General features: G+C 41.8%; 1 protein-coding gene across 2 annotated transcripts; it reads left to right on the top strand.

Moving 5' to 3' along the window:
• Window positions 1-1,272: 1,272 nt before the first annotated feature.
• Window positions 1,273-23,412, top strand: jph1b (junctophilin 1b). 2 transcript variants are annotated; one of them, XM_031563115.2, is made up of 6 exons: window positions 1,273-1,970; window positions 4,687-5,449; window positions 17,269-17,387; window positions 19,648-20,291; window positions 20,446-20,541; window positions 22,719-23,412. In XM_031563115.2, the coding sequence occupies exons 1-5, from the start codon at window positions 1,592-1,594 to the stop codon at window positions 20,524-20,526; spliced, it is 1,986 nt and encodes a 661-aa protein (XP_031418975.1). In that variant the 5' UTR covers window positions 1,273-1,591; the 3' UTR covers window positions 20,527-20,541; window positions 22,719-23,412. The 2 variants fall into 2 exon arrangements, with proteins under 2 accessions (XP_031418975.1, XP_012683427.1); XM_012827973.3 differs by lacking the exon at window positions 22,719-23,412 and adding an exon at window positions 20,672-21,020 and having other exon boundaries at window positions 1,281-1,970.
• The last annotated feature ends 785 nt before the right edge of the window (window positions 23,413-24,197 follow it).

The following is a 24,197-nucleotide window of genomic DNA, read 5'->3' as shown; positions in this document are numbered from 1 at the left end:
ACTGTTGGCTGTAGATTAGAGACCCTGGCAGGTTAGCGAAGTTACAACAACACATCGTTGTAATAGCAGGAAAAATTCTCCCACTCCTTTCTGAATTTAGCAAGTGCAGGACCGGGGAAAGATTGCCTGCCCTGACACCTAGTGGTAAATTACGTTACTGAAGCCTGACACCTGTAGGGAAGTAGCCTTCAAGAGGACATTTGGAAATGTTCACAAGAAAATTATGGCTAATTCATTCTTAAATTAAATCACATACTGTTATCTATCTGCGTGCCGGTGTGCTGATGTCGCACAGGTAAAGTGACGCTTTGATTGGAAATGTTATTCTATCGAGCCTATTTTTTTTTTTTTTTTTTTTACAGTAAACCACCACAAGCCGATTCCTGGCATGCTTGCTGATAAATAATAGTTCTGAAAATCAGTGACGGTAGCATGTTTCGTAACGTATGCATGGTAGCCTTGCCAATTCAGGAGGTGTGAATATTGTTTGCATGACGAGTTGAAAGGCGAGTGTGCCCTGTCTGTGCCCGTTGTTATAGCGTGGTGGAATAACCATGTCCTAATGGATCAGGCTTGCTATTCTGGGAAATGATGACGTTCTTTGTCACCTCTTGCACGATACAAGTTCAAACATCTTTCAACAACTGTCTGACATGGCCTGAACTGTACTTCTGCAAAGTCAACTGCAAATCGCAGGAACACTGCTCTTACATATCGCCTACATTTCACGAGTAAGTAGGTCTAGTCCTGACTGTAGTCTGCAGTCAGTACGACTAACTGTAAATATTAACTCGGGCACTATAATCTATCTTTATTAGAACCATATTTGACGAAAACATGGCATAATAAACACTGTAGATTATAGGTAGGTTATATCAGTGGTATGCTAAGTCTACAGTGAAGACCTAGCATACAGGGGAGCTTTTTGGCCCACCAACTAGGCTACTATCCTAGACTACCTGGCTACTGTACTGCTGCGTAAAGTGTATAACTTATTGCTATAGATAATGAAACCTTGACAAAACCAGATATCCCAGGCCCTGAGTAGGTGCTATTCATAGACATAAAACTGGGCTAGATAGTTTTAAATACAAATTGACTGAACATCAATCAGCCTTTGTTCTCATTTTTTTTTAGCACGGAAAGTGCTTCATTGCATATAACACATTTTCAGGTAATCGGAGCATATCTGAATTACTCCTCAAATAACCCCGAAGAGAGGCCGGGCGGCGCTATAGTACTGACGTCAGCAATTAGCCGTCTCTTTCCCGGCTTTGGACTTCTCCCCTGTCTCCCTCCCTGTGTAGTGAACAGGGGGGAGAGAGTCATAAAACAAGCCTGAAACAGCGACAGTGACAGCGTGCAGCTCCGGCGCCTGTGCGCTATCCTCCCTCTCACTCACCGCCAACATCCACACCAATGCACGCAATCACCCATCTCCCCATGAGACGACATCCCCACGCAGCGTTGTTTTCCAGGTTTCTTTTCTAGCGGGTCTCTCGTCTCTCGTCTACTTTGATCCTGGACAAAGCGACAGATAATACACCATCAAGCTTCTGCAACGAGTTTTAATTTTTCGAACCCCATCTGAATGACGGGCGGACGGTTTGACTTCGACGATGGCGGCACATATTGCGGTGGTTGGGAGGATGGAAAAGCCCACGGACACGGTATCTGCACGGGCCCCAAGGGCCAGGGCGAATACTCCGGGTCCTGGTCTAACGGCTTCGAGGTAGTTGGCGTGTACACCTGGCCAAGTGGAAATACGTATCAGGGCTACTGGGCGCAAGGGAAACGCCACGGGCTCGGCGTTGAGTCGAAAGGGAGGTGGCTCTATCGTGGAGAGTGGGCTCACGGATTTAAGGGGCGATATGGGGTCCGACAAAGCCTCAATACACCTGCTAGATATGAGGGCACATGGAGTAATGGTCTGCAAGATGGATATGGGGTTGAGACCTATGGTGATGGTGGTAAGTAGTTACTTCTCATGATTCACTTCACAGATTGGTGTAGCCTTAACAGTGTTTATTAAAGTTTCATGAAATACAAAGAATGCATGTAATCTTTTTTAATTAAAATGTAACATTGTTAAAAAGTTAGGCTACCTATGAGAGCCCAACCCTCACCTATCAGTATTGTACCTTCAGACTAACTGCTCTTTAAAATGATCTTATGCACAGCAACAATCTGGCAAATACAATTTATGTTCCTTTAAACTGACAGAAAACTGATATAGTAAATGCATGATGACACAGAAACATAAGTGAATGGTCCTGCGCTGAGCAGTATTGATAGGCTACATAGCTCGAGATAGGACTGGTCAGCATTGGGCTCTCATAGAGGTCATGGCTAATAATAGAAGCATCTGCAACACTTCAAATCAAAGCCCTTTTTAACCAGCACCAACATGAAGAGCAGTATTGATCTCTGTTTCACTATGGGAAAACTGGTGTGTACTATAGGCAGACATGTTGCTACAGTTTGCCTAAATGTATTTTTTTTTTACGTCAATCAAAGCGTTTGTGTGACATTCCCACACTCAGTTAAGAGCAGGGGCAGTTATTTCAGACACGTTTGGACATGACGTGGGAAGAGCCTACTGGACGGATATATACAGAAGCCAACGATAATGTTTGGTTTCTGTGTCTGGTACACCTGTTTCATATCAGTTGCTGGAATGTCTATGGAATTATTGTAATAGTTTACCAATCCACATCAAATCATGGGCTTTAACTGTAACCAGAACTCTGACAGTCACCCAAAGAAAAATCAAGTGGTTTTAAGGTGTTAGATTTGTTCAGAGAAGCAAACCTGTTCGAGCAAACCTTCCCTGGAATTATAACTTTAAAAATTGTATAGATGGGTTAATGGATTAGAGTTACTGCAACAAATGTTACAATATCTCAAATGACTTCCATGTTTTAAAATAGTTTTCCCTCCATTGCCGGAGCTGTCAGGCTGGGCAGACTGGCTGGTGAGAAATAGGGTGGAGAGCCGCACACCTCGTCACTTTTTCGTCATGAGGAGGCTTGGGTTACACATGTGGGTATCATTGCCCCTACAATAAATAGGAAGGTACAAATAATAAATAAAACATGCATATAGCTATGACACAAATGGATTATTAAAATTCACACAAGGGTGGTTTTTAAGGTTGTTTCCCAGGAATCAGAACCACTGTTTTAATCTGTTCCTTATGCCAGTTTTAGTCAGGCATGGAAGCGCGATAAGCCATACATAAACTGAGTCAGTGGTCTCTTAGTGGATAAGGAGAACATCAACCTTTTTCTCATAAAACCCAGGGTAAGTTCTCTTTAAGATAAAAGCAGTCATAAACAGAGTTGCTGACTTCATGGCTTTGAGCAGGTGCAGAAGTCTCCAGAGTAACCTGGAGACTGGGGTTTTGTTCACTAGTTGTACACCAATAGTTCACAACGTGTCGTATTTCTTTTTAATTCCTCTGGCAGGACCTCAAGCCAACTGGCAGGACAGCTGAGTGCCAGAAACCCTCTGTGTGTGACTGTTTCATAAATTAGACACATACCCACGGATCGTGCCAATTTCTCTCCATTTTTCTCTCACTCTCTTTCGCACTGTCTCTCTCACATGCTCTGATAAGAGCTACTCCTGCAGGTACCTCTGTCAGTCACTGCGAAGATATGTCTCTGACACTCTTTATACATGAGGTGTGAGGATATGTGATTTATCATCACAATAGGCAGTAAAAGCTCCTGAAGACAATTAGACCTGAAACACTTACAGACAAACCACGCTGTGCAAAAATGTGAGACCGAGACAGACACATAGATGTAGATATATAGAAAGAATGACAGGTGGAACAGTAAAAAGATAGATAGAGGGAGAGAGAGAGAGAGATCTGCTAGTTTTGAGTCTTTTTAATTGCTCCCCACTGCCATGTGATCATTTAATGAACTGTATTTCCTACAAACACTTGTGTGCAGTAATATAAAGATGGAAGACACATGTTGGGCGTTAGGGTCAGTGGCAGAATCTGGAAATAGCAGAGGCCTGAAAGAGACAGAAATAGAAAAGATGAGCTCTATTATTTACCGGAGCAGAACCAGTGAATCAAGTGTAAGCAGTGTATTGACATTAATGGTCTGCTATGAAACATTTCAACAAGTAGGATTCCCCAGAGGTGCAGTGTTAAAGAGTAGAGGGTATAAATAGACATCCCCATGTCATTTCCTCTCTGAGAGAAAACAAAGCAGTCATTCAGCAGTACACAGTTTATTGGATTGTCGATGTTCAAGTTATAATCTGATGAATCTGAAAGAGCTCTAATCCATTTGTCTTAAGCTATGAAAGCTTAAGAGTACTATGCTGCTTGTTTCCATCATGTTTGGGCTGCATACCCACTTATATAGAAAATAATTTCTTACAGAAGCATACACCATTGGGTAGTGTGTAGGTCAGGTTAATACACTTGCTTTTAACACTTTTCCATGCGGCCACGGTTGTTGATATGATGGGGGAGAAAAAAAAGGGGTCTTGTTTTCAGACCTCACTTTCTGGGCCCACTGAGAACAAAATAATGACTTTTAACCTCATGAATTCAAGTAACCTTTTGAATAGCCTTGAATTTAAAATTGAATTGGAGCATCGTCGCCAGGCCAGGCCTCTCAGTAACCTCTTACTAATGTCCGTGTTTTGTGATCACTGCAGGCACGTTCCAGGGCCAGTGGATGGGCGGCATGCGCCACGGCTATGGCGTGCGGCAGAGCGTCCCCTACGGCATGGCCACGGTGATCCGCTCGCCGCTGCGCACGTCCCTGGCCTCGTTGCGCAGCGAGCAGAGCAACGGCTCCGTGCTCCACGACCACCTGTCGGACAGCCCGGCGGGCACGCGTGGCGGCTTCGTGCTCAACTTCCACAGCGACAGCGAGCTGGGCTCCAGCAAGAAGAAGGGCCTGTTCCGCCGCGGCTCGCTCTTCGGCAGCCTGAAGCAGCTGCGCAAGTCCGACTCGCGCTCGTCCATCTCCAGCAAGCGCAGCTCGGCGCGCAGCGACGCCACCATGAGCCGCATCAGCTCCAGCGACGCCAACTCCACCATCAGCTTCGGCGACGGCGACATGCCCGACGAATACCTGCCGGCCGAGGACAACGTGGACGCCACCACCACCGAGGCCTACATGGGTGAGTGGAAGAACGACAAGCGCAACGGCTTTGGTGTCAGTGAGCGCACCAACGGCATGAAGTACGAGGGGGAGTGGACGAACAACAAGCGCCACGGCTACGGGTGCACGATATTCCCCGACGGCACCAAGGAGGAAGGGAAGTACAAAAATAACGTTCTGGTGCGGGGCATCAAGAAGCAGCTCATTCAACTGAAAAACACCAAGACGAGGCAGAAGGTTGACCGCGCTGTGGAGGGAGCTGTCCGTGCAGCCGCCATTGCCAGGACTAAAGTGGAAATAGCCACCTCAAGGTAAAATTTGCTCACACACACACACACACACACACACACACACACACACACATACTCAAAGCCATGTGAACACACAGTCATACATGTACCAAACACATGTGTCACAGACCATGCACAGAATTACGGTCTAAATTCTCCATCTTGTAGATCTCACGCCTGCCAACTCCTCTACCAAAATACACCCTTATATTGCGTGAGGGCTCCGCGTACTGTAAATTGTGGGGCTTTATAGCATTTTGCGGGTCAGGTTTCTCACGGTAGAAGATCACAAACTGCGGCGGTGACATGATCCCTAAAAATGAACCCATAGATTGTCTTAATTATCATGAGGGCAGTGTTGCTGAGTTCAGCATGTTTAGAGTGTGGCCCTGGAAGCTGTCCTGTCATGTCACGCAAGAGGAGGATATAGTCAGACACCCAGGCTGGCAGGCACTAATGTTACACAGAGACGGTGCCGTGTAGCTGGAGTGGATGGGGGCTGTCACATGCCCGGCAGCCAGTACTCTCTAATGCTGACCAGCTAATCAATACAGATCCAAAAGAATGGACTGGGGGTGACACTTTGGTGGGATGGGGACCTTAGAGAGAGACTATAACCAAAACAAATGAGGGTGGTTTTTGTGGTAACTTCAGCTCTGCAGTCCCATAGGGGCATCTTGTCTCCTCCAGAAAGCGATAGTGTGAGTGAAATCTGTGGGGGAACATCTCTATGTGAGCATCTCACTGATAGAGAGCTTATGTAACTACACATTGGCTGGTTGGTGCACATGTTCATGTTTTCTATTTAGTTCATATATTGTTGCTGTATATTTGGTGACAACGCTGATCATTGCTCCGCACTGGGTATTTGGTGGAATAGGCTCAGAATATTGTGTTAGGATTTTAATATATTTTGTCTTTTAGCGCTGAAAGCCCAAGATTTTCTATAAATGTTCTACAAATCTGCTATACTACAACTGACTATACTTAAACCATTGATTGGTGAAATCACAGTTGACTGTTTGTTTATTTCCAAGATTAAATTTGCCTTAATGCAGTAATGATTAAAACATTCATGCATCCTTTAGAATGGATGGCCCAATGATTTGGTCACCGGACCCCAAATGATAGCTCAAGTTCATGTTAGGACATGTGAGGTGGCTAACTGATGCTAACACGTTGCAGTTTTGGCATGGCTGAACCCTGTCTCAGCTAAACATTATGAAAGATGAGTCTTCTGAAGACATGCTTCCACACCTCAAGAAAATAAACACACTCTGCTAGATGAGTAGCAAGACGTTTGTCCAATTAACGTTTTGATTGACTGTCCGTCGCTACTAATATCAAACCTAATACATAATTTAATAATTATAATAATTTGCAATAATTACTTTGTTCTGTGAGAGGTTGAACAAGATAACAAGAAAAGCCTTTTGTAGCTTGTGTCCTTGTTTCACATGCTTGTTGACCTATTTTAAATCAGTTTTCTAAAGGCATTATTGTTGGTTTGAAGAACCAGTTTCAGTGTAATTAAACATGAAGGTATGACAGAAGACTATACCTTTGACCTATTTTAGAGCTTTCAGACCTCAAGCTTGAATAGTCTCATTAACCCTCCCTTATCCCTGATGCTGCCCAAGTCAGGCCACTCTCACCCGTTCGTTAGTGTGTGGGCTCTGTAATAGAAACACCTGATTAACATGTGTTTCACACATAGATGATTGCCAGGCGTATGAATTTTAATGAAAACTCTTAATAATGAGACGTTACGCAACCCCATATAGCTAATGAAATAGTAATGTGTCCCAGAGCAGCATAATGAATGAAATATCTCGCTGTGCCTTTGAAGTTTGTTATGGAGAGGAGTGATAAGCGCGGCTGAGAGGCTGGGGAATGTGTAGAGAGTTGGAGAGGGCTTTGGCTTGCGTCAGTGACTCCTGTCGCTTGACTGGAGGCCTGGGAGAGAGAGAGAGAGAGAGAGAGAGAGAGAGAGAGAGAGAGAGAGAGAGGTGAGAGGGGAAGAGAGCGGTTCCTGGTACTGGCGACTGTGTTCTCACACGTGGGGTTCTGTCTCCAGTATGTCAGCACCAAGGCCTGACTAAATAAGGCAAGACAGGAATATGGCCCAGTAGTGGCGGCTGATACAGTAGGCTGTATCTGTGCCACTGCTGTCATCTGCTTGAGTACTCTATAGAAAGAGATTGAGTATGAGACAGAAAGAGAGAGAGAGAAAGAAACAGAGGGAGAGATTACTTCTATGTCTGTTTAACCTGCAACTGAGATGACTCAGAACTTCTTCTTCAGTGCACTGGTACAATCATAACGCAGCTGGTTGCAGACTACATGTCTGTCTAGGCTATTTCATGGCAGAGCTAGGAACAGGTGTGTAGGCCTGAGAAATGAAACTGAACAAGCCATGACTGGCATGACCTGTATAATGGAGAGACGCAAGGGGGCTGATTGTCAAAAGGAATACTGTAAACTGCCAATAAGAAAATAACACTAATTAAAAAGTGAGAAATATAATAGTACAACATGATACTTAACCCTTATGATGTTTTTTGCTGTTTTGGAACAACATTCTCAACTTGCTTCCTTATACTTTGAAACCTACATTACGGCCTGTTAAACATCCTGACTGTTGAGTAAGAGATCTCACCGTAGCCACTGCTTATTAACTTTCATACTTCATTAAGTGTATACCAATACCCTTCTCTATACTTGGTGTGTTTAAGGGGCAAATAGAATATGATGACTGTTGGCTAATGCATTATATTGGGATGGAGATCCTTAGGAATCTTTTCCCCTCTAAGGCGTTATTATCACCTGCTGAAATATTCTCAACATGCTTCACACATCACCCTTCGTGCGAGTGAGTCATAATGATTTAATAAACTACAACAAAATAATTTGGTGCCCCTAGCCAATCTGCATGCACTGACAGTTTTGGTGATTATGTGCATACAGTGTTTAAATTCTTCTCCAGAATTTCTTCAGATGAGCCCAGGGCTCTGCTAGTTATCTATCTATCAGAATCAGAATCAGAATCAGAATAGTATTTATTATTTATTTTATTTATCTCTCTTTGATACTACCAGTGCTAGTCTTTGCTTAAAGGCACTGAAATCATTTTATTTTGTTCCACTGAAGCATGTTAAAGTGTTACACACATTTTTTTTTTTTTATAAACAGTTTAGAGTATTCCCAAAGACTTCACACAGTAAGCCCATATGATCATGAATGATATGAAAATGAAATGATATATTGCGCTGTCTTATATTTGTCGTGGAGATGAGTTAATTGTCATCCTTTAGATGCTTTGCATGCTGACAGAGGGGACTCAGCAGAATGTATTTTAAAGGTCTGCCATGTCACTCTCGTCATAAACTTTGAAGAACGTCCCTATATAAGCACCTTCTATTTGTGAAAGTTAAGAGATCATTCCTCTCAGAACCATAATAACTCAGTTGGTATTTGTCACCTTTGGGGGATACCAGATACCAGAGTCCTACTTTACATTTTAGGACTAGAGAGGTCTTAAGGTGGGACAAAGGGAACATACCAGATGGGCAAAGGTAGCAGAACACACCACTAGCCTATATGGATTGAATGTGACAAGAAAGAGCACAAGGGGAAATGTGTGCAATTTCAGCAACAGCTCCTCTGCTGAAGGGAGGATGTGAGGCTCTTGACATCTTTATCGAAGCTGTTGTGTGAGATAGTCGGAGCGAGTGGGTGGATGTGGGGTGTGAGAGATGATGGCTGCCAAGTTAAAAACCTCAGAATATCTGCAAGTGCTCCTTCTGTCACCAAGGAGATGGTCCCTGGCGACGCCAGTGGAGTTCTGACCACATTCACTATTGGGCTCTTATATAATGCAAGCATATGTAATGTGATAAAAAAAAACAGGCTTTGAAGGACTTCTTGTGAGTTGAAATATATAATACTCGGATAGCAAAATCACATGTGAATAGATTGAGTACAGTAGTTGTTGCACTGTATTGCTTATCAGTCTATCACTGAAGATAGACTGTAATATTCCATTTGTGTGGGCAAGAGAATCTTATGTAATGAACTGGCAGGAAGGAGATCTGGAGCAGGTTAGGTAATAATGAATGAAGGTGGTGGTGGGGATGATCAAATAAGTAATGTCGCTGACATCTCTATCTTTGACTACCTCTCTATTGATTTCTGAGCAATTCCTCTTGAGTCAAGATAAAGGCATCAGGCATTTCCAAACAAAGCAGAGACAAGTGTTGCGTAGTAATTGCAATGATCAAGATAGCAAGTAATCAGCATAACAATACCATGGTTCATGTGGCCTTGTTAATGAGCAAAGATAGTCTATACTTTCATCGTCCATATCATTTATGCAAAAACATACACTGTTGGCATTGTCTTGTGTAAAGGAATATGTTTATATAATAGAATATATGATATGAATACATTCGATGATATATGGGTTGACATGTGCATGATTGTCTGCTGTATTAAATGAATGCGTTGGAACCTTAATGATTGTACTGATCTCTAAGTTCACTTCATTTATTAGAACCGTTTGTCTTGTCCCACAAAGCTTTTCACAAGGGAAACAGTCTGTAATCCTTTAAAAGCAAGCTTAGTGCTCCTGTGGCAAATTATTTTATTGATACACACTTTATCTTGGATGTTGCTTTTAGCTTCACTTAAGAAAAAAGTTGCTTTTAGCTTCACTTGTATTAAATGAATGCGTTGGAACCTTAATGATTGTACTGATCTCTAAGTTCACTTCATTTATTAGAACCGTTTGTCTTGTCCCACAAAGCTTTTCACAAGGGAAACAGTCTGTAATCCTTTAAAAGCAAGCTTAGTGCTCCTGTGGCAAATTATTTTATTGATACACACTTTATCTTGGATGTTGCTTTTAGCTTCACTTAAGAAAAAAGAATATTTCTTGTGATTGATGCAGCAATCTGTCTTTATTCCAGTAAAGTGCAATAAAAAAACACGTGTAATATACTCCAGATTCAGCAGTGTAGGTCTGACCAACAAGCATGTCAAATTCTAGCCATGTATACTGTTTAAGATATCTCCTAGGCTCTTAAGTGAACTAGGCTTCTAATGAGTGGGTCTTGGAGATCACAGTATTCACGGGCCTGACCAAGACACTCAGCGGGTCTGCGTAGAGAAACCATCTATTGATAGCCTGACGTTGTCATACTCATAATTCTAGTCAGAATATGAGTCTGATACTGCTCCATTGGTCTGTGATTATGGGGCGTGTTTCAACCGAACCAGGAAAAAAAATGCCTCTTTGCTCAATTGGATAGACCTACAACCAATCAGAGCAACATAGTATGTGACCAGGGTCAGCTGATGAATTAAACTGTTACCGAATCCCGTAGGAAGGACGGCAAAAACATCTTTTCAATCGACAAATGCCTTGATCGCGTTTCTCTGTTCCTCTTTCAAAATGAATGCGCTGTCGATGTCTTCTAAAACAGACTTGATGGCAGAATCTACACATCTCAGCTCTCCAGCGGCAGCCATGTTTGTTGAAAACGAATTCAACCCAAGCACTCTTTGGTGACGTGGTTGATTACGTTACTGTTGATCATCTGTCCATCATCGTATAAAGCCCGCCCTGACAATTTGATTGGTCCGAACAGCTTCTGTTCGGGCATAGTTTCGCCCCAACGGAGCAATGACAGACCGAACTTCCCGACCTCAAATGTTGTGGGCGGGGCTAAATTCGGCTGGCACCCAGGCTAATCTATTGACGTAAACATAAGTGAATGAGAGAGCCTAGAGCACAGACAGTGTGACAAAGACTGCACTGCAAAATAAGCCACGTTTGAAAAGAAATCGGTTGATTGGAACATTATTTTATTATATAACTTAGCCTACTTGATGGTAGTTTAATGAGTTAATAAACTCAACCATACATTTTTTATAAGGCACTAGCTACAGTAATGGACTTAGAATCCATACCAATAGTTTGCATATTAATAGTCTGTCATAGTTGTACTAATTTTCCATAGATTTCTTTCTGTATGGGTTATTGCGAGAACAGTTGCCTCCCCCACTGTGGTAAATTCTAGTGCGGCACTAAGTCAGTGTGGGGACCATTGGGCCATATGAGGCACGCCCCAGAGGGAATGCTAGGCGTGCTAGCGGTACCGAGAGCAGCTCCATGACGTGGCTTAAGCCCAATTTATGGTCGGCTTTTACGGCTTTTTAGTCGGTGTAGTGGCGCTTGGTCCTGGTAAAGATAAAGGTCAGGTGATTAGCAGAAGCTTTTGTCAAAACAAAAATCCTGCATTGATCGGGAATGTAAAGCAAGTGGGCTGAACGGAAGACAGCCATGCTGTCCGCTGTACCACCAACACCCACTTGGACACTAGGGGGTGCAGACTATTAGTGGCTATCACTACGGAAGCCGTAGGAATAATGCCAATTTTATCGCTACGAAATCCATAGCAATAGCCACTTCAGTTTTATTCTTTCTATTTTAAATTACTCAGATGCCAGCTAGCTAACTTGCTAGCTCTGAACCCAATGACAGAAGGCTAGCATCCACAGATTGTAAACACATTTTGAAAGAAAGAGTAAACATCAATCAGCTAATACTAAAGCAAATATGTTTCTTGGTTGCTAGCTCATTATGTGCACCGACAGTAATACAACCCTGGTTTTTTCACACTGGCGTTAAAATAACTAAACTCAGCCTACCTTACAATGAAAGATTGACTGTCCTGGCCCCTGTCGCATCAAACACCCTCAAAACTCGCTATCGATTTCAAAGTCTTTATGAAAAGCCTAATCATTAGAACCAATCCTGTTATTAGTGCCAATGTCTGTCATACTGTTCCTCATGTTTTTAAATCTCAAGCAGTTGAATGACCTTTCCACCAAAGCAGTTGAGACAGGCATTGTCAGTAGAGTGTAGTTATTAATTATATTGTGAAGAGGTTTGGGATTGATGCCTTTTTCCAGATGTTTATCTATCTATATCGGCATTTTTTCCAGATAGATATAAATAGGCGTCTTTGCTACAACTAACCCTTAATTATCGAAGATGTGAATCAGTTCCCTGCATACCAGCTTGAGTAAGCCAAGCTCCACATCATCCAAGTCCAGACTGGGCATCACTATAGGCGATTTTCCACAGTGGAAAAGCTCTTTATGCTAACTCAGTGATGACTAAGCTTGTTTTGTTTACTTTTTTATTACATTTCACCTCCACCAATTCTGCTTCGAGTTCACTACTGCCTTCAATATGCCTTAAAACTGCCAGTCTTTTACCTACAGGTGGGGGTGCCACTGTGTGTGTGTGTGTGTGTCTGTGTAAGTGTATCTCATGTCACATTCAGGCATTGTGTGTGTGTGTGTGTGTGTGTCTTCGTATGTGTGTGTGTGTGTGTGTGTGTAAGTTTATCTCATGTCACATTCAGACATTGTGCAGATGACAATGTTTTCGTCTTTGTCTTCATCGGTTGTGGTCTCTTTAGTTCCAGCACTTAAACTCTCACGGTGAATTGATGGGCTTGTGGGTGTTTGGTCCTTGGATAATCTCGGGTCCTTTTGGATCTCTGGTCTGCTGACCTGTTTTGTGGTGGCCATCTAGGTCCTGTATTGTTGGTCTCTGGACTGGTTTGCGGTGGTCTGCGTCCACACCTCTGGTCTCTGAACCCTTCTGGTCTCCCAGGTGGACTCAGGCCCCACAAGGTCCACTGCCATGTGAGTCATACACACCTGGTCTACCTTTGCATTAGATGGGTATCTGGTGTCTGAAATGATAACTATGAGAATTTCTTTTTGCCCAACAAGAATCTTTACACATATCAAAGAACATATTCAACATACAACCTTAAACACTCACCTAAACATTTCCAAAACAGTGCATTATATTTTCATAAATACAAACATCTTTCCCCTTTTTTTATTGTGCACAGGTTGGTCAATATTTGCAACTATAAATAATATGTCATTTCAATTTATCAGCTGCTTGCGACTGAGCTACAGTCTTTTTCTTCAAACAGTGCCAATTGCATCTCTAGACTATGTACTTTTAAAAGCAGGTCTTGGTAGCTTTTTCTCTTTGTCTGTGAAGAGTAACATCTTCTGGCTTTGTGTTCACTCTTTCAACATGAAAAACAAACAAAGTCTTGACTTTGTACTGACTTTGTGATTCATTTTTCTGAAATAGTCCTTGCAATTGTCCACATGCGTGACGGACAATTCTTTGATATTTCCCCCCTGTGTCTTGGCAACATCTCGCAACGTGACCATCCTCTTCACATGCATAGCAAATGACAACCCCCACTGGATTGATTCTCCTGAAGCTTTTACCTTTGTGTTGAGAACTACAGAATTGAATAGAATTCAATAGTGTTGAATGAACTAGACTAGCATTCCTGTCCTCAAGTATGAGCTGGCTTTTTACAACTCACACCTTTCTTTTACACTGGTCATACATGGCGAGTCTCAGTCAACATGTAAAAGTAAGAGCTTGACATATAGATGGTGGGCTATGGGCAATCAACACACACTTGAATGTGTGACACATAGATGGTGGTCTATGGGCAATCAATACGCACTTGAATGCGTGACACATAGATTGTGGGCTATGGGCAATCAATACACACTTGAATGCAGGATCTTGTTGTGTTGCCACTCCACCACTGTAGGATCTAAATGTAAAATCTGTATGTCCTACAATAGCATATGATGCATATGAAACTGGGTCCCCTGGCTCCCAAAGCCTCTTACTAGTTACTCTAGAAACCTCTCTGCTTCTCCTTAAGTTTCCATTACATTAGAAACGTTTACTCAATTAATCAATTGCTTTAGAATCTATGTTGGCCTAGGTGGCCTAGGACACGCACACCCTCGGCTCATTACCGAGGAAAGTCAAGAAAAAAATCCATTTCCTTAAAGGACCTTCCAAGGTTTTAAACATGTGAATTTCCTAAAACAAAGCAGTAGGTTAGTAGAATACTCACCTTCCCTTCTTAAAAAAAAATCACACACTGGGTGGCTTGCCATTGTCAGAAAAAAAGGATGAAACCTGTGATTGATTGAAGCTGTCTTTGTTGCAGTAAAATGCAATGATGAAGCACATGAATATACCAGCCGATACCTCTTAACCCTCTGGGTACTCAGACTACCTTAAAAAGTCTGACAGGCCTTGATGTTTTTGTATATTTCCTCTAACTAAAAACATTGATGCACAATGGGCATATATGTAGAAGATTAAAGGTTTCTGGGGGTTGTTTTTTTATGACTCTAGGACAAAAACTCGCAGAGCTTTAAAGGCATCTTGACAACAAGAACCTTCATGTTGCTCTGTATGAGAAATGTAGTTTATCCGACCCTTTGCCTGAGATGGTTCTTAATGGCCTACCCCCATTCCTATTCTACAATTGGTGGCTGATACCATAGACATATATAGATATCTATAGATGTTATATGTCTATGGCTGATACCCTCAGCTCTGTTTGCTTCCTGACCCCAGGTATCTTGAGTGATGCCAGGGTGTGGATCTTTCCTTTGTAATAGCTTGATAAGATTATCACTTAGAAGATTATAGTGTCCACATGGTTGGGAGTCACAGCAGCTGCTTTGTCATGTTTCTCATGTTCTCGGGGTAGGATTAGGGTTGGGTACCGAGAACCGGTACCAATATGGAACCGGTTCCAATACAACCGGTACCTACCCGGACCGAAATGCAACGCAGATTTCGGTGCTTCATTTCGGTGCATGAGCCAATTGAACACGGTCGCTAGGCAGATTCTGTGGGGCACATGTAAAACTGCCCCAGCTCCCAATGTCAACTTTGTCCTGTGTCGCTCACGCTCATTGGTGTTTTCATAGCAACAGTCTTATCTGATAAATGCCGAAATGAAGCACCGAAATCTGCTTTGCATTTCTGTCCGGGTAGGTACCGGTTGTATTGGAACCGGTTCTGATATGACAGTGAAGAGCAGGCAAGCACAAACAAAACTAGCCATCAACCTTTTAACAGAGAAAATACCGAAAGGTAAACGGTCAAAAGTGTGGCTGTATTTAGCACAAAAAGATTCAAACATCGCGACGTGCAGCAAATGCAACAAAATAATTGCGTGAAAAGAGGGGAGAGAAGGCAAGAGTCAACGGCAGATCAGCAACCGAAGACTGAAAAATATACGGAGATGACAGCTAAACTACCAACGGTAGTCTCTTAAAGGGGCAGTACACATTTTCTAGTACTCAGTGTGTTCAAGTAACAAGAGTAACTATAAACAAGATAGAAAAGATAGGTATAAACTAATCATAAAATGGTGAAATTTCATGAAATAAATGCAAACAAAATAATACATTTTTGACTCCAAAGACCAATATGCTCATATTTTTGCAAAAGAAGTTTGAAGCTGTTTTTTGTATTTATTTATATTTATTTAAGTATACTATAAACTGTTGTTTACAGTTAATATAATGTTCATAGTTTGAAGTTAAAAAGTTTGAAGCTGTAGTTGGAAGCCAAGTGTTTTGTATGTATTTATATTTATAATATACTTTAAACAGTTCATATATTGTTCAATTTGAAGAAAAAAAATTGCCTTGGCAATAAAAAAAGCCTTTCTTTAATGTCGTCAATCGTCGCTTTGTGCTTTAAAAACAAAAGTAGCGGTTCAGGCACCATTTAGGCACCGGTATCGTTTTAAAAGTATCGGTTTAGCACCAGTATCGGAAAAAACCCAAACGATACCCATCCCTAATTGTGTACTTTCAGATACATATCTGTGTGTACAGGCCTCATCGACAGCATCGGAGAGGGTTTTCTCCTGTGCAGGTCATGCGATTAGTCAGGAAAGGTGTCGCATTTTGCCGGAGAAGGCAAATATGCTGATATTTCTACAAAAGAATTGCTGAAGTATTGAAGCTGTAGTGTGTGTACAGAGTATGTGTGTGTGTTTTGTATTTATTTGTATTCATTTAAGTGTAGTCTAAACTTTTGTTAACAGTTCATATATTATTTAAGTTTTAAGTTAAAAAGTGTTTTGTATTTAATTATATATATAATCTACTTTAAACAGTTCATATATTTGGCAATAAAAAAAGCCTTTCTTAAATGTCGTCAATCGTAATTTTTTTTTTTTTTATAAAAGTATCGGTTCCGGCACCGTTTAGGCACCGGTATCATTTTAAAAGTATCGGTTATGTACCGGTATCGGATAAAAACCAAACGATACCCATCCCTAGGTAGGATATACTTGTTATTCCTTACAGACTTGATGATCTTTGTGAGACAGATAAGGCTTTGGTGTATTGGTGGAGTTTTTTATGGTTCACTCAGCACATGAAGCAGTATACTCAAAGTTGTTTAATAGAAGTGATTCGTTTTTCTGAAATAGTCCAGAAGGGCGAGTCTGCGTGGATTGACATGAATAACCACAAAAGAGGTCATACTGAAGGGATGAAATGTTAGAAAGGACTAAAATTAGAATGACATTTAAATGGACATGTCTGAGATCCATGCATATGTTCCCTTCCTTCTCTCTCAGTGTCTTCATCTCTACCCAGTCCCTCTCAATCTTTTGCTAGCTTTAAAATAATAAATAAATGAGTAAGTCACTTTAGGATAATACCCTTTGCTAAAAAAAAAAGACTTCACTTTTTCTGCAGGACTCACCAACCCCAACCTTTTGGTGTCTAGCTATTGTTTTTGAATCCACAGAGAGAATCTGTGGATCAGCTTATCTCATGCTCAAGCCTCCCTCTGTCTGTATCTGGCAGTGCCATCCCTTGTCTTACTCTCCCTCCCTCACTCTCCCCCTCATCTCTCCATCTCTCTCTCTCTGTTTCTCTCCTTCATTCAGGACGGCACACGCCAGGGCCAAGGCAGAGGTTGCTGACCAGTCTGCTTTGTCGGCCAGCCAGGATGGAGACATCGCCCGGGCAGTGGCTCGAGAGCTGTCTCCCAACTTCCATCAGCCAGGTACACACATCTCCGCACCCTGCAAACACACACAGGCATACTTGCTCACACAAACACACACACTCACAGTCTCGGCTCCCGTATTACCACTGATGTTTACACCCCTCCCTCTGATTAATCCCGCCTTTGTGTCCTTCTCTTTGTGTCTGGGTCGAATGTCTCCCTTTTTTCTTTTTTTTTTCAGCCAAAGGAAAGTAGAGCAGCTGTGAATTTAAATGAGGTCTGAATAAGAAGAATATGATTATCATAACTTATGCATTGATTAAGGTCCATGACAGTATACACTCTTCAGTTTATTCTGTGATTTAGTGGAGAAGGAGTGAAGCTAGCAAAAAAAACTGTACTTCCCAGAACAATTTTTTTGTAACATTCTAACAGACGAGAGCTGCAAATGATAGAAAATTAAGCAAAATATACAAGCTTATTCCTTAAATAAAATGTGTGAGTGTCTAACGAGCTAGCTATATTTGCAATCCTCCTCTTAAACATGCCTTTCTATATAGACAACCTCACACGATGACATGCATGCCTATTTACACACAGACCCACCCCCCCCTCACATACACACAAAATTACACACACACACAAACGCTAACGCAAACACACACCGTACAAATACAAAGCACACACACACATAGACTCATATACACTGATCAGCCTGCTTCATGACATCACTATTGGGGCGACAGTGGTACAGGAGGTAAATAAGTCGTTTAGTAAGCAGAAGGTTGCTAGTTCGATTCCCTGTCGAAGCGTCCTTGAGCAAGACACTGAACCCCTAATTGCTCCTGATGTGCAGTGTGCCATCAGTGTGAATGTAAAATATGTATACATTGTAAGTTGCACATATGTAAGTTGCTTTGGATAAAAGCGTCTGCTAAATGACTAAATGTAAATGTAATCATGATATCGTGCTCTGTATTTTCTGAATGATCCCAGGTGCTCCTGAATAGATATACTGCTTAAGTCCATGCTAAACCTTTGGTACTTGACCAGCAATGGTTTTTGGATAACACCCCGAGGCTCTAAACTCCTCTAAAACCTGTCCTGTTCCTGGCCCATGTACAACAATACCCCCCTTCTCAGAAGGGGTTACTTTTTAGGAAGAATATAAATATAAAGTTTATACTTTATATGTGAATTTAACAGAAATGGAGGCAGCACTAGAGAATCTATAATCTTTAATCAACAGGGCTTCGAAATATTCTAAAACTTCATCACAAGAATTAATCTAAATGAAACACAGGATTCGTGCCTCTCAGGGTTAAAACCAGGGCACACCTTTGAACTGCAAACCACTCCAACCCTGACGGAATTATGCCCTCTAGAATGAATCTAGGCGCTGTCCTTTACCTCTGAGGATCTAAGGTCTCCTTCAGATCCCAGATTATCTGACCAGTTCTCTGTGACCATTAACAGCTTACTGAGGAGACACTGATGTCTGCACGTTTGATTCTAATACCTGCCAATGCCAATGAAGACGGACTTTGGTTAGTGAAGCCTGCTCAGGAATCTGTGCTAAGTATAACACATTTCAGTAGGGTCCTGGACGCTCTACAGTCTGATGAGCTGACATAATACTGGAGACATGCTTATTGTCCAAACGAATTCTCCAGGGTTCTTGACCTGTCAATATGAGTTCTCCAGGGTTCTTGTTCAATGAAAGACAGTCTTGCTAGACTACTGCTATGGGCTCACAGTCTGCATCTGAAATCCCACCCCCTTTTAACGAGTTGTTTTGAAGGGATGTGATGTTGAACTGCACTTTGACACAGCACGTTACACTATAGGAGCAAGAGCACGGGAGCGCTGATATACAGACAGATTTATGGCGCTCATGGTTGCTAAAGGCGAAATGGCTCGACTCAGGGTTTCAGTGTTCTTGGAGGTGTGTGTGGGTCAGCTGGGGGAGCGCTTTAGCGTTAGTGGTGGTCAAGAGAATGCAGGGAATGCCTGGAACCTCATGCTGAAATGGTAAAACCAGCTGAGGGACATTTTTAGCATCCAATGGTGGAAATGGTGGAATAATACGGACGACAACTCTTGTGTTTTTCCAGTGTTTCATTGATGTCAGTTGGTGCAAGAAATGCTCAATACATTATTGTTACTGTCAAGATTTGATTCACTTTTTTTTCTAACAGTGAATTGATAGCACATTCAATTCAATTCAATTTTATTTATATAGTGCCATAACAATACAATTGTCTCTAGGCGCATCATACATGTCAGTATTGTTGTCTGTTTCTCTCTACGTTTCAAGGCCCCGACTACATCAAACAGAGGTTTAATGAGCCACTGGACATTAAAGAAGTCCCAGAGGTGAAGAAGGAGAAGTCAGAAAGCCCGCACTTCTACCGCAAAGGGACGACCCCCACCCACACCCCCACTCAGAGCCCGGGGCCCACGCCTCCCCCCTCCCCGCCCCCCGTCAAAAAGAAGCCCTTTTTCAGCCGAAAACAAGACAATAAGTCGCCCGCTCCGGAGAGCATTGTCACGGGCATCACAAAGGCCGCCTCCAAGATATCACTAAAACAGGAAACCAGGCAGGAAGTGGTTCCGCCACCCAAGCCTGCCAAGTTGCCATTGCCGGTCGCCAACACCTACTCCAGTCCCGGCAATGGCGAGCTGCTCTCGGAGTACCACGGTTACAAAGTCAAGGCCGATGTGATGATCCCACGAGACCCTTCAGAGGATGAGATGGAGATCGTGGAGACCCATGTGGAGCTAGAGAAAGCACCACCCCCTGCAAAGCAATACAGAGCACCTACCCCTAAACCCACGCTTGTCAAAGAGAGCAAACCTGAGCCAAAACTCAAGAAGCAGGAGTCCTTGAGGCCAAAGAGTCTATCAGAAAGCAAGAAAGCCAGCATGGAGATTACCACCGACATTGCTGAACAAGAATCCGTAAGTAGGCCAAGCGTTGCCCACATCGACTTGGTTGTCTTCCTCATACACTTTCACTGATAGCCTTCACATGTAGGGGGGGCTATGAGTCTCTTGTGAGAAGGAGGGTATGAGAATGATAATGAGTTAACTGATATGTTTCTTTATTTCACAGGGTCCTAACTCAATTCTGGTCATCCTTGTGATGCTTATTAATATCGGTCTAGCTATTATTTTCGTCCATTTCCTCACTTGACAGAAGATCAAACAGGTAAGACACTGAGCATGGAAGCTTTGTGTAATGTGTATCATTACAGCAGTTACTGCAATACTCTTTAATAAGATATGCCTGTGATTCAACATAGTGACTTTAACCCCTCTAACTGTTTTGACTCCTTCAGTGACCTCATGAAAACTAGTGGCATAGGCCCCTATTTCTCTGCATTACGTCGACAGCCTTAAAAACAAAATGGCAGCAGGCAGACTCAGACTCAGGCAAAGGACTGGACGACTGGACTTAGAGCGAAACAGAGAGGAGGAAAAGAGAGAGTGAGAGAAAGAGAGACAGAGGAAGGGAGAGAGAAGACACCTGGAGCTGTTGGGGCCAGAGGTTTTCCCATCAGTTCCTCTGGTTTTGATTTGTTTTCCTTGATGCCCGTGAGAACTGAAGCAAGCAGATGCTGGGGAGAGCCCCAAAATGAAAAATAATAATTAAAAAAAAGAAAAAATTAAAGAATAATCATCAATGAATAAAAAATAAATAAAAAAAAGGAGAATTCTGCTGATCCAAGCCAGAACCCCGTCAAGTGCATGGCCACTACAGTGGCGGTTTGAGAAGGGGGTGGGGGCGGGGAAGGGGCTTAACTGGATATGTTCGGAGATGCACTTTTAGATGACAGAAGCTAACAGCTGCCTTACTATTTTGCCATCTGACGTTTGCGGAGGGAGATGTGCGACGCTTGAACTGCCAGGGTGTGTGTGTGTGTGTGTGTGTGTGTGTGTGTGTGTGTGTGTGTGTGTGTGTGTGTGTGTGTGTGTGTGTGAGCAGAGCTTACTGCCATTCCTTGGTGGCAGAATGTGTGTGTGTGTGTGTGTCTGTGTCTGTGTGTGTGTGTGTGTGTGTGTGTGTGTTTGTGCGTGTGTATGTTTGTGTCTGTGTCTGTGTGTGTGTGTGTGTGTGTGTGTGTGTGTGTGTGTGTGTGTGACAGTGTCCTCCTCGCCCCAGAGTTGAAGACACTAGGCATATTTGGTAAAATAAGGGTCACTCACCAGTCTTATTTCATTACCTGCTAATGGACAGCCTTGTCCAACATCTCCCTCCGCTCACGCTCTGGGAGGGCCACTCATGATATGGCCATGCATGGACGGTTTCTGTATTGTGTCCGTTTCTTAAGGTTTTTTTTTTTTTTTTTTACTTCTGTTCATATTCAGTTGTGAGCAACAACTTTACAATCATGTTGTTTTTGTTTTGTTTTATTTGTTTAATTTTTTAATCCTAACTAAATATAATATGAATATAATCTTTACACAATTAACACTAGCCAATAGACAGGACATTGTTTACTGAAGAGAAATATTACAATGTTTCCAAGTACATTTAGTGTTGTAGAAATTACTTCTTTGAATTATTATTATTGATGTTATGAATTGGTGAATAACTCATTTATACCAGCATCTGAAATAAAAAAAAGTGTGGTTTGGTTTTAAAACTTTTTGACATGGGTGTAAGAAGTAACGTAACATCATGTCTAAAAAAAATAATACTTGATCTAGTTTGCTCTTGTAATATAACACTAGGGTATAATGCATGGATTTGTTTCTGTAGTGTATCTTGGTTTGGGGAATGACCTGTTGCATTTGAATTTGCACCTTTAATTCTTTAATCACTGAAAGTTACCCACACACCTTTTATGACCCAAGCTCTGGGGTTGTGTATGCCCATCATCCCAAAATGCTTGAGAATGCTGTACTGAATACATTCAGGTAGAACTCATGGTTCTGAGAGACTAGAATATGCAGAGACAGATGCCTTAATATTAACATCATGAACCATTGTCAGTGTTTACCTCAGAAAAATAAATAACAGAAGTCATTTCATTTTTGTTTTGTCTTAACAGACAATTTTCATCATTAGAAGAATTTATTTATTTGTATTTATATATATACCGTCATTATTTAATGTTTCATTGGTCTTTTTTGTTGGTAGATCACAAGGGATTTGGATTTTATTTGATTTTAATTTAAAAGAGTATGAGTAAACTCATTATTTTTGCACCAGGGACAGAATAATATACATATATATTTTATATATTCTATAGAGTTATATTTAGCTCAGTGCTAGACATAAAAAAAGGTATTGTATTAATCGCTCTAAAGCCTCTGAAGTTACTTGATTTGAGACGTTTGTTTGCATAATATATAATCAGGTTATTTTTTTGGCGCTGACAGGCGAGAGGATGTGCTGTTGTTTGACATGGAGGCAGTAGAGGAGGATTTCAGGGGCAGTAACAGCAAGGTGGCGTATTTTACAGAGGGTTGCTCTGACTGCCGCAGTATGTGAAAGTGGACGGGAAAGGCCAGAGGAGTGACCCAGAAGGGGAAATGGCAACAAGAATGTTTTTTTTTTCAAATGTAGAACTCTTTTTTTTTTCTTCAAGGTGAAGGCTTTTAAGTTTTTTTATGTGGGAATTTTGTGGGTGCAACATCCTTCTGTGGATATGTACATGGTTATTGGTTTAAGTGTACCCCACTTGCCCTCCACAATGGGATATTGTTATTGAAAGGTAAATTGCCCTTTTTGGTAATATTTATGTGCCAATAAACAAATGTGTCATGTTTCTAGCAATTTTTACACACCATAAATGAACTTGTTTGGGTATTTTTCTAAACAGTCAACTCTGATTGTATGCCATAACAAAGTTGATGTAACTTCTATTACACAAAATGAATTTGTTACTGATGCGGTCAAAACCTTGAACTGTGGATGTGATTGTACTGTTTCAATCATTGAGAAAACAATGAGAATGTGTTGATAAAAGTTTTGATACACACAACCCCTCAAGCTTTGATTAATACTCTTGTGACTGTATTTTTTTCTGGATATTGCTTCTGTTAAGTTATAATTAAAAAAAATGTGATTTTATGACAAGGAGATTTAAATTTTTTGTGTATGGATATATCATAGTGTCAAATGCTCATTTGTATTCATTTAGCCATTCCACAAGAATTTAACGACACCAGGCCCAAAACCTTGGGTGAGATTTGGAAGGGAAGTCCCCTTGCTATACTGTGGCTTACCCCCCAGCCATGGCAGCAGGTATGTGATGCTTTATTTAAGAGCAGTTCACCCTACCACACACACTTGGGTGTCAAAACTGCCCCCTTGTCTGGAGGATTGCTGTGGTGATCCTGCGACCAAAATAGTGAACAACAGCTGCGGTAGGGAGTGTCATATTTGAGAGCAGCGAGTGTAGCTCCCCCTCTCCCCAATGCACACACACACACACACACACACACACACCTCTGAGTGCAGGACCAGCCAGAGGGGCTGCCATATGTTAATCCCTCGGTTTAGACACACACACACACATTACAGATAGCAAAACCTCACAAAAGAACAGGCAATACATCATCAGACTGGTCACTGCATGGATAAGAAGTGTTTGTTCTCTACACAGATCTTATGAAATAGTGAATTAGGAATATTTTTATTTCTATACTGTGTCTGACGTGTCTACAACTTTCACAGAACAGAACAGAAAGTCATTATTCAGCTGGGCTTGCTAAGATAATTAAGCTAAGACCCTCTTAGCACTTAGTATACAGTAAAAAGTGTGCTTAAGCAATGAATTAATCAAGGCTTTTCATTTTAGGTACTTATTTAAGTAAATACTGTTACTAACCCTAACCGTTGGTATGTTATAATGG

This window comes from Clupea harengus, chromosome 25 (assembly GCF_900700415.2).
Source record: "Clupea harengus chromosome 25, Ch_v2.0.2, whole genome shotgun sequence".
NCBI classification, from domain to species: Eukaryota; Metazoa; Chordata; class Actinopteri; order Clupeiformes; family Clupeidae; genus Clupea; species Clupea harengus.
Note: the sequence above shows the minus strand (reverse complement) of the source record. Positions and strands in the feature narration are given on the sequence as shown.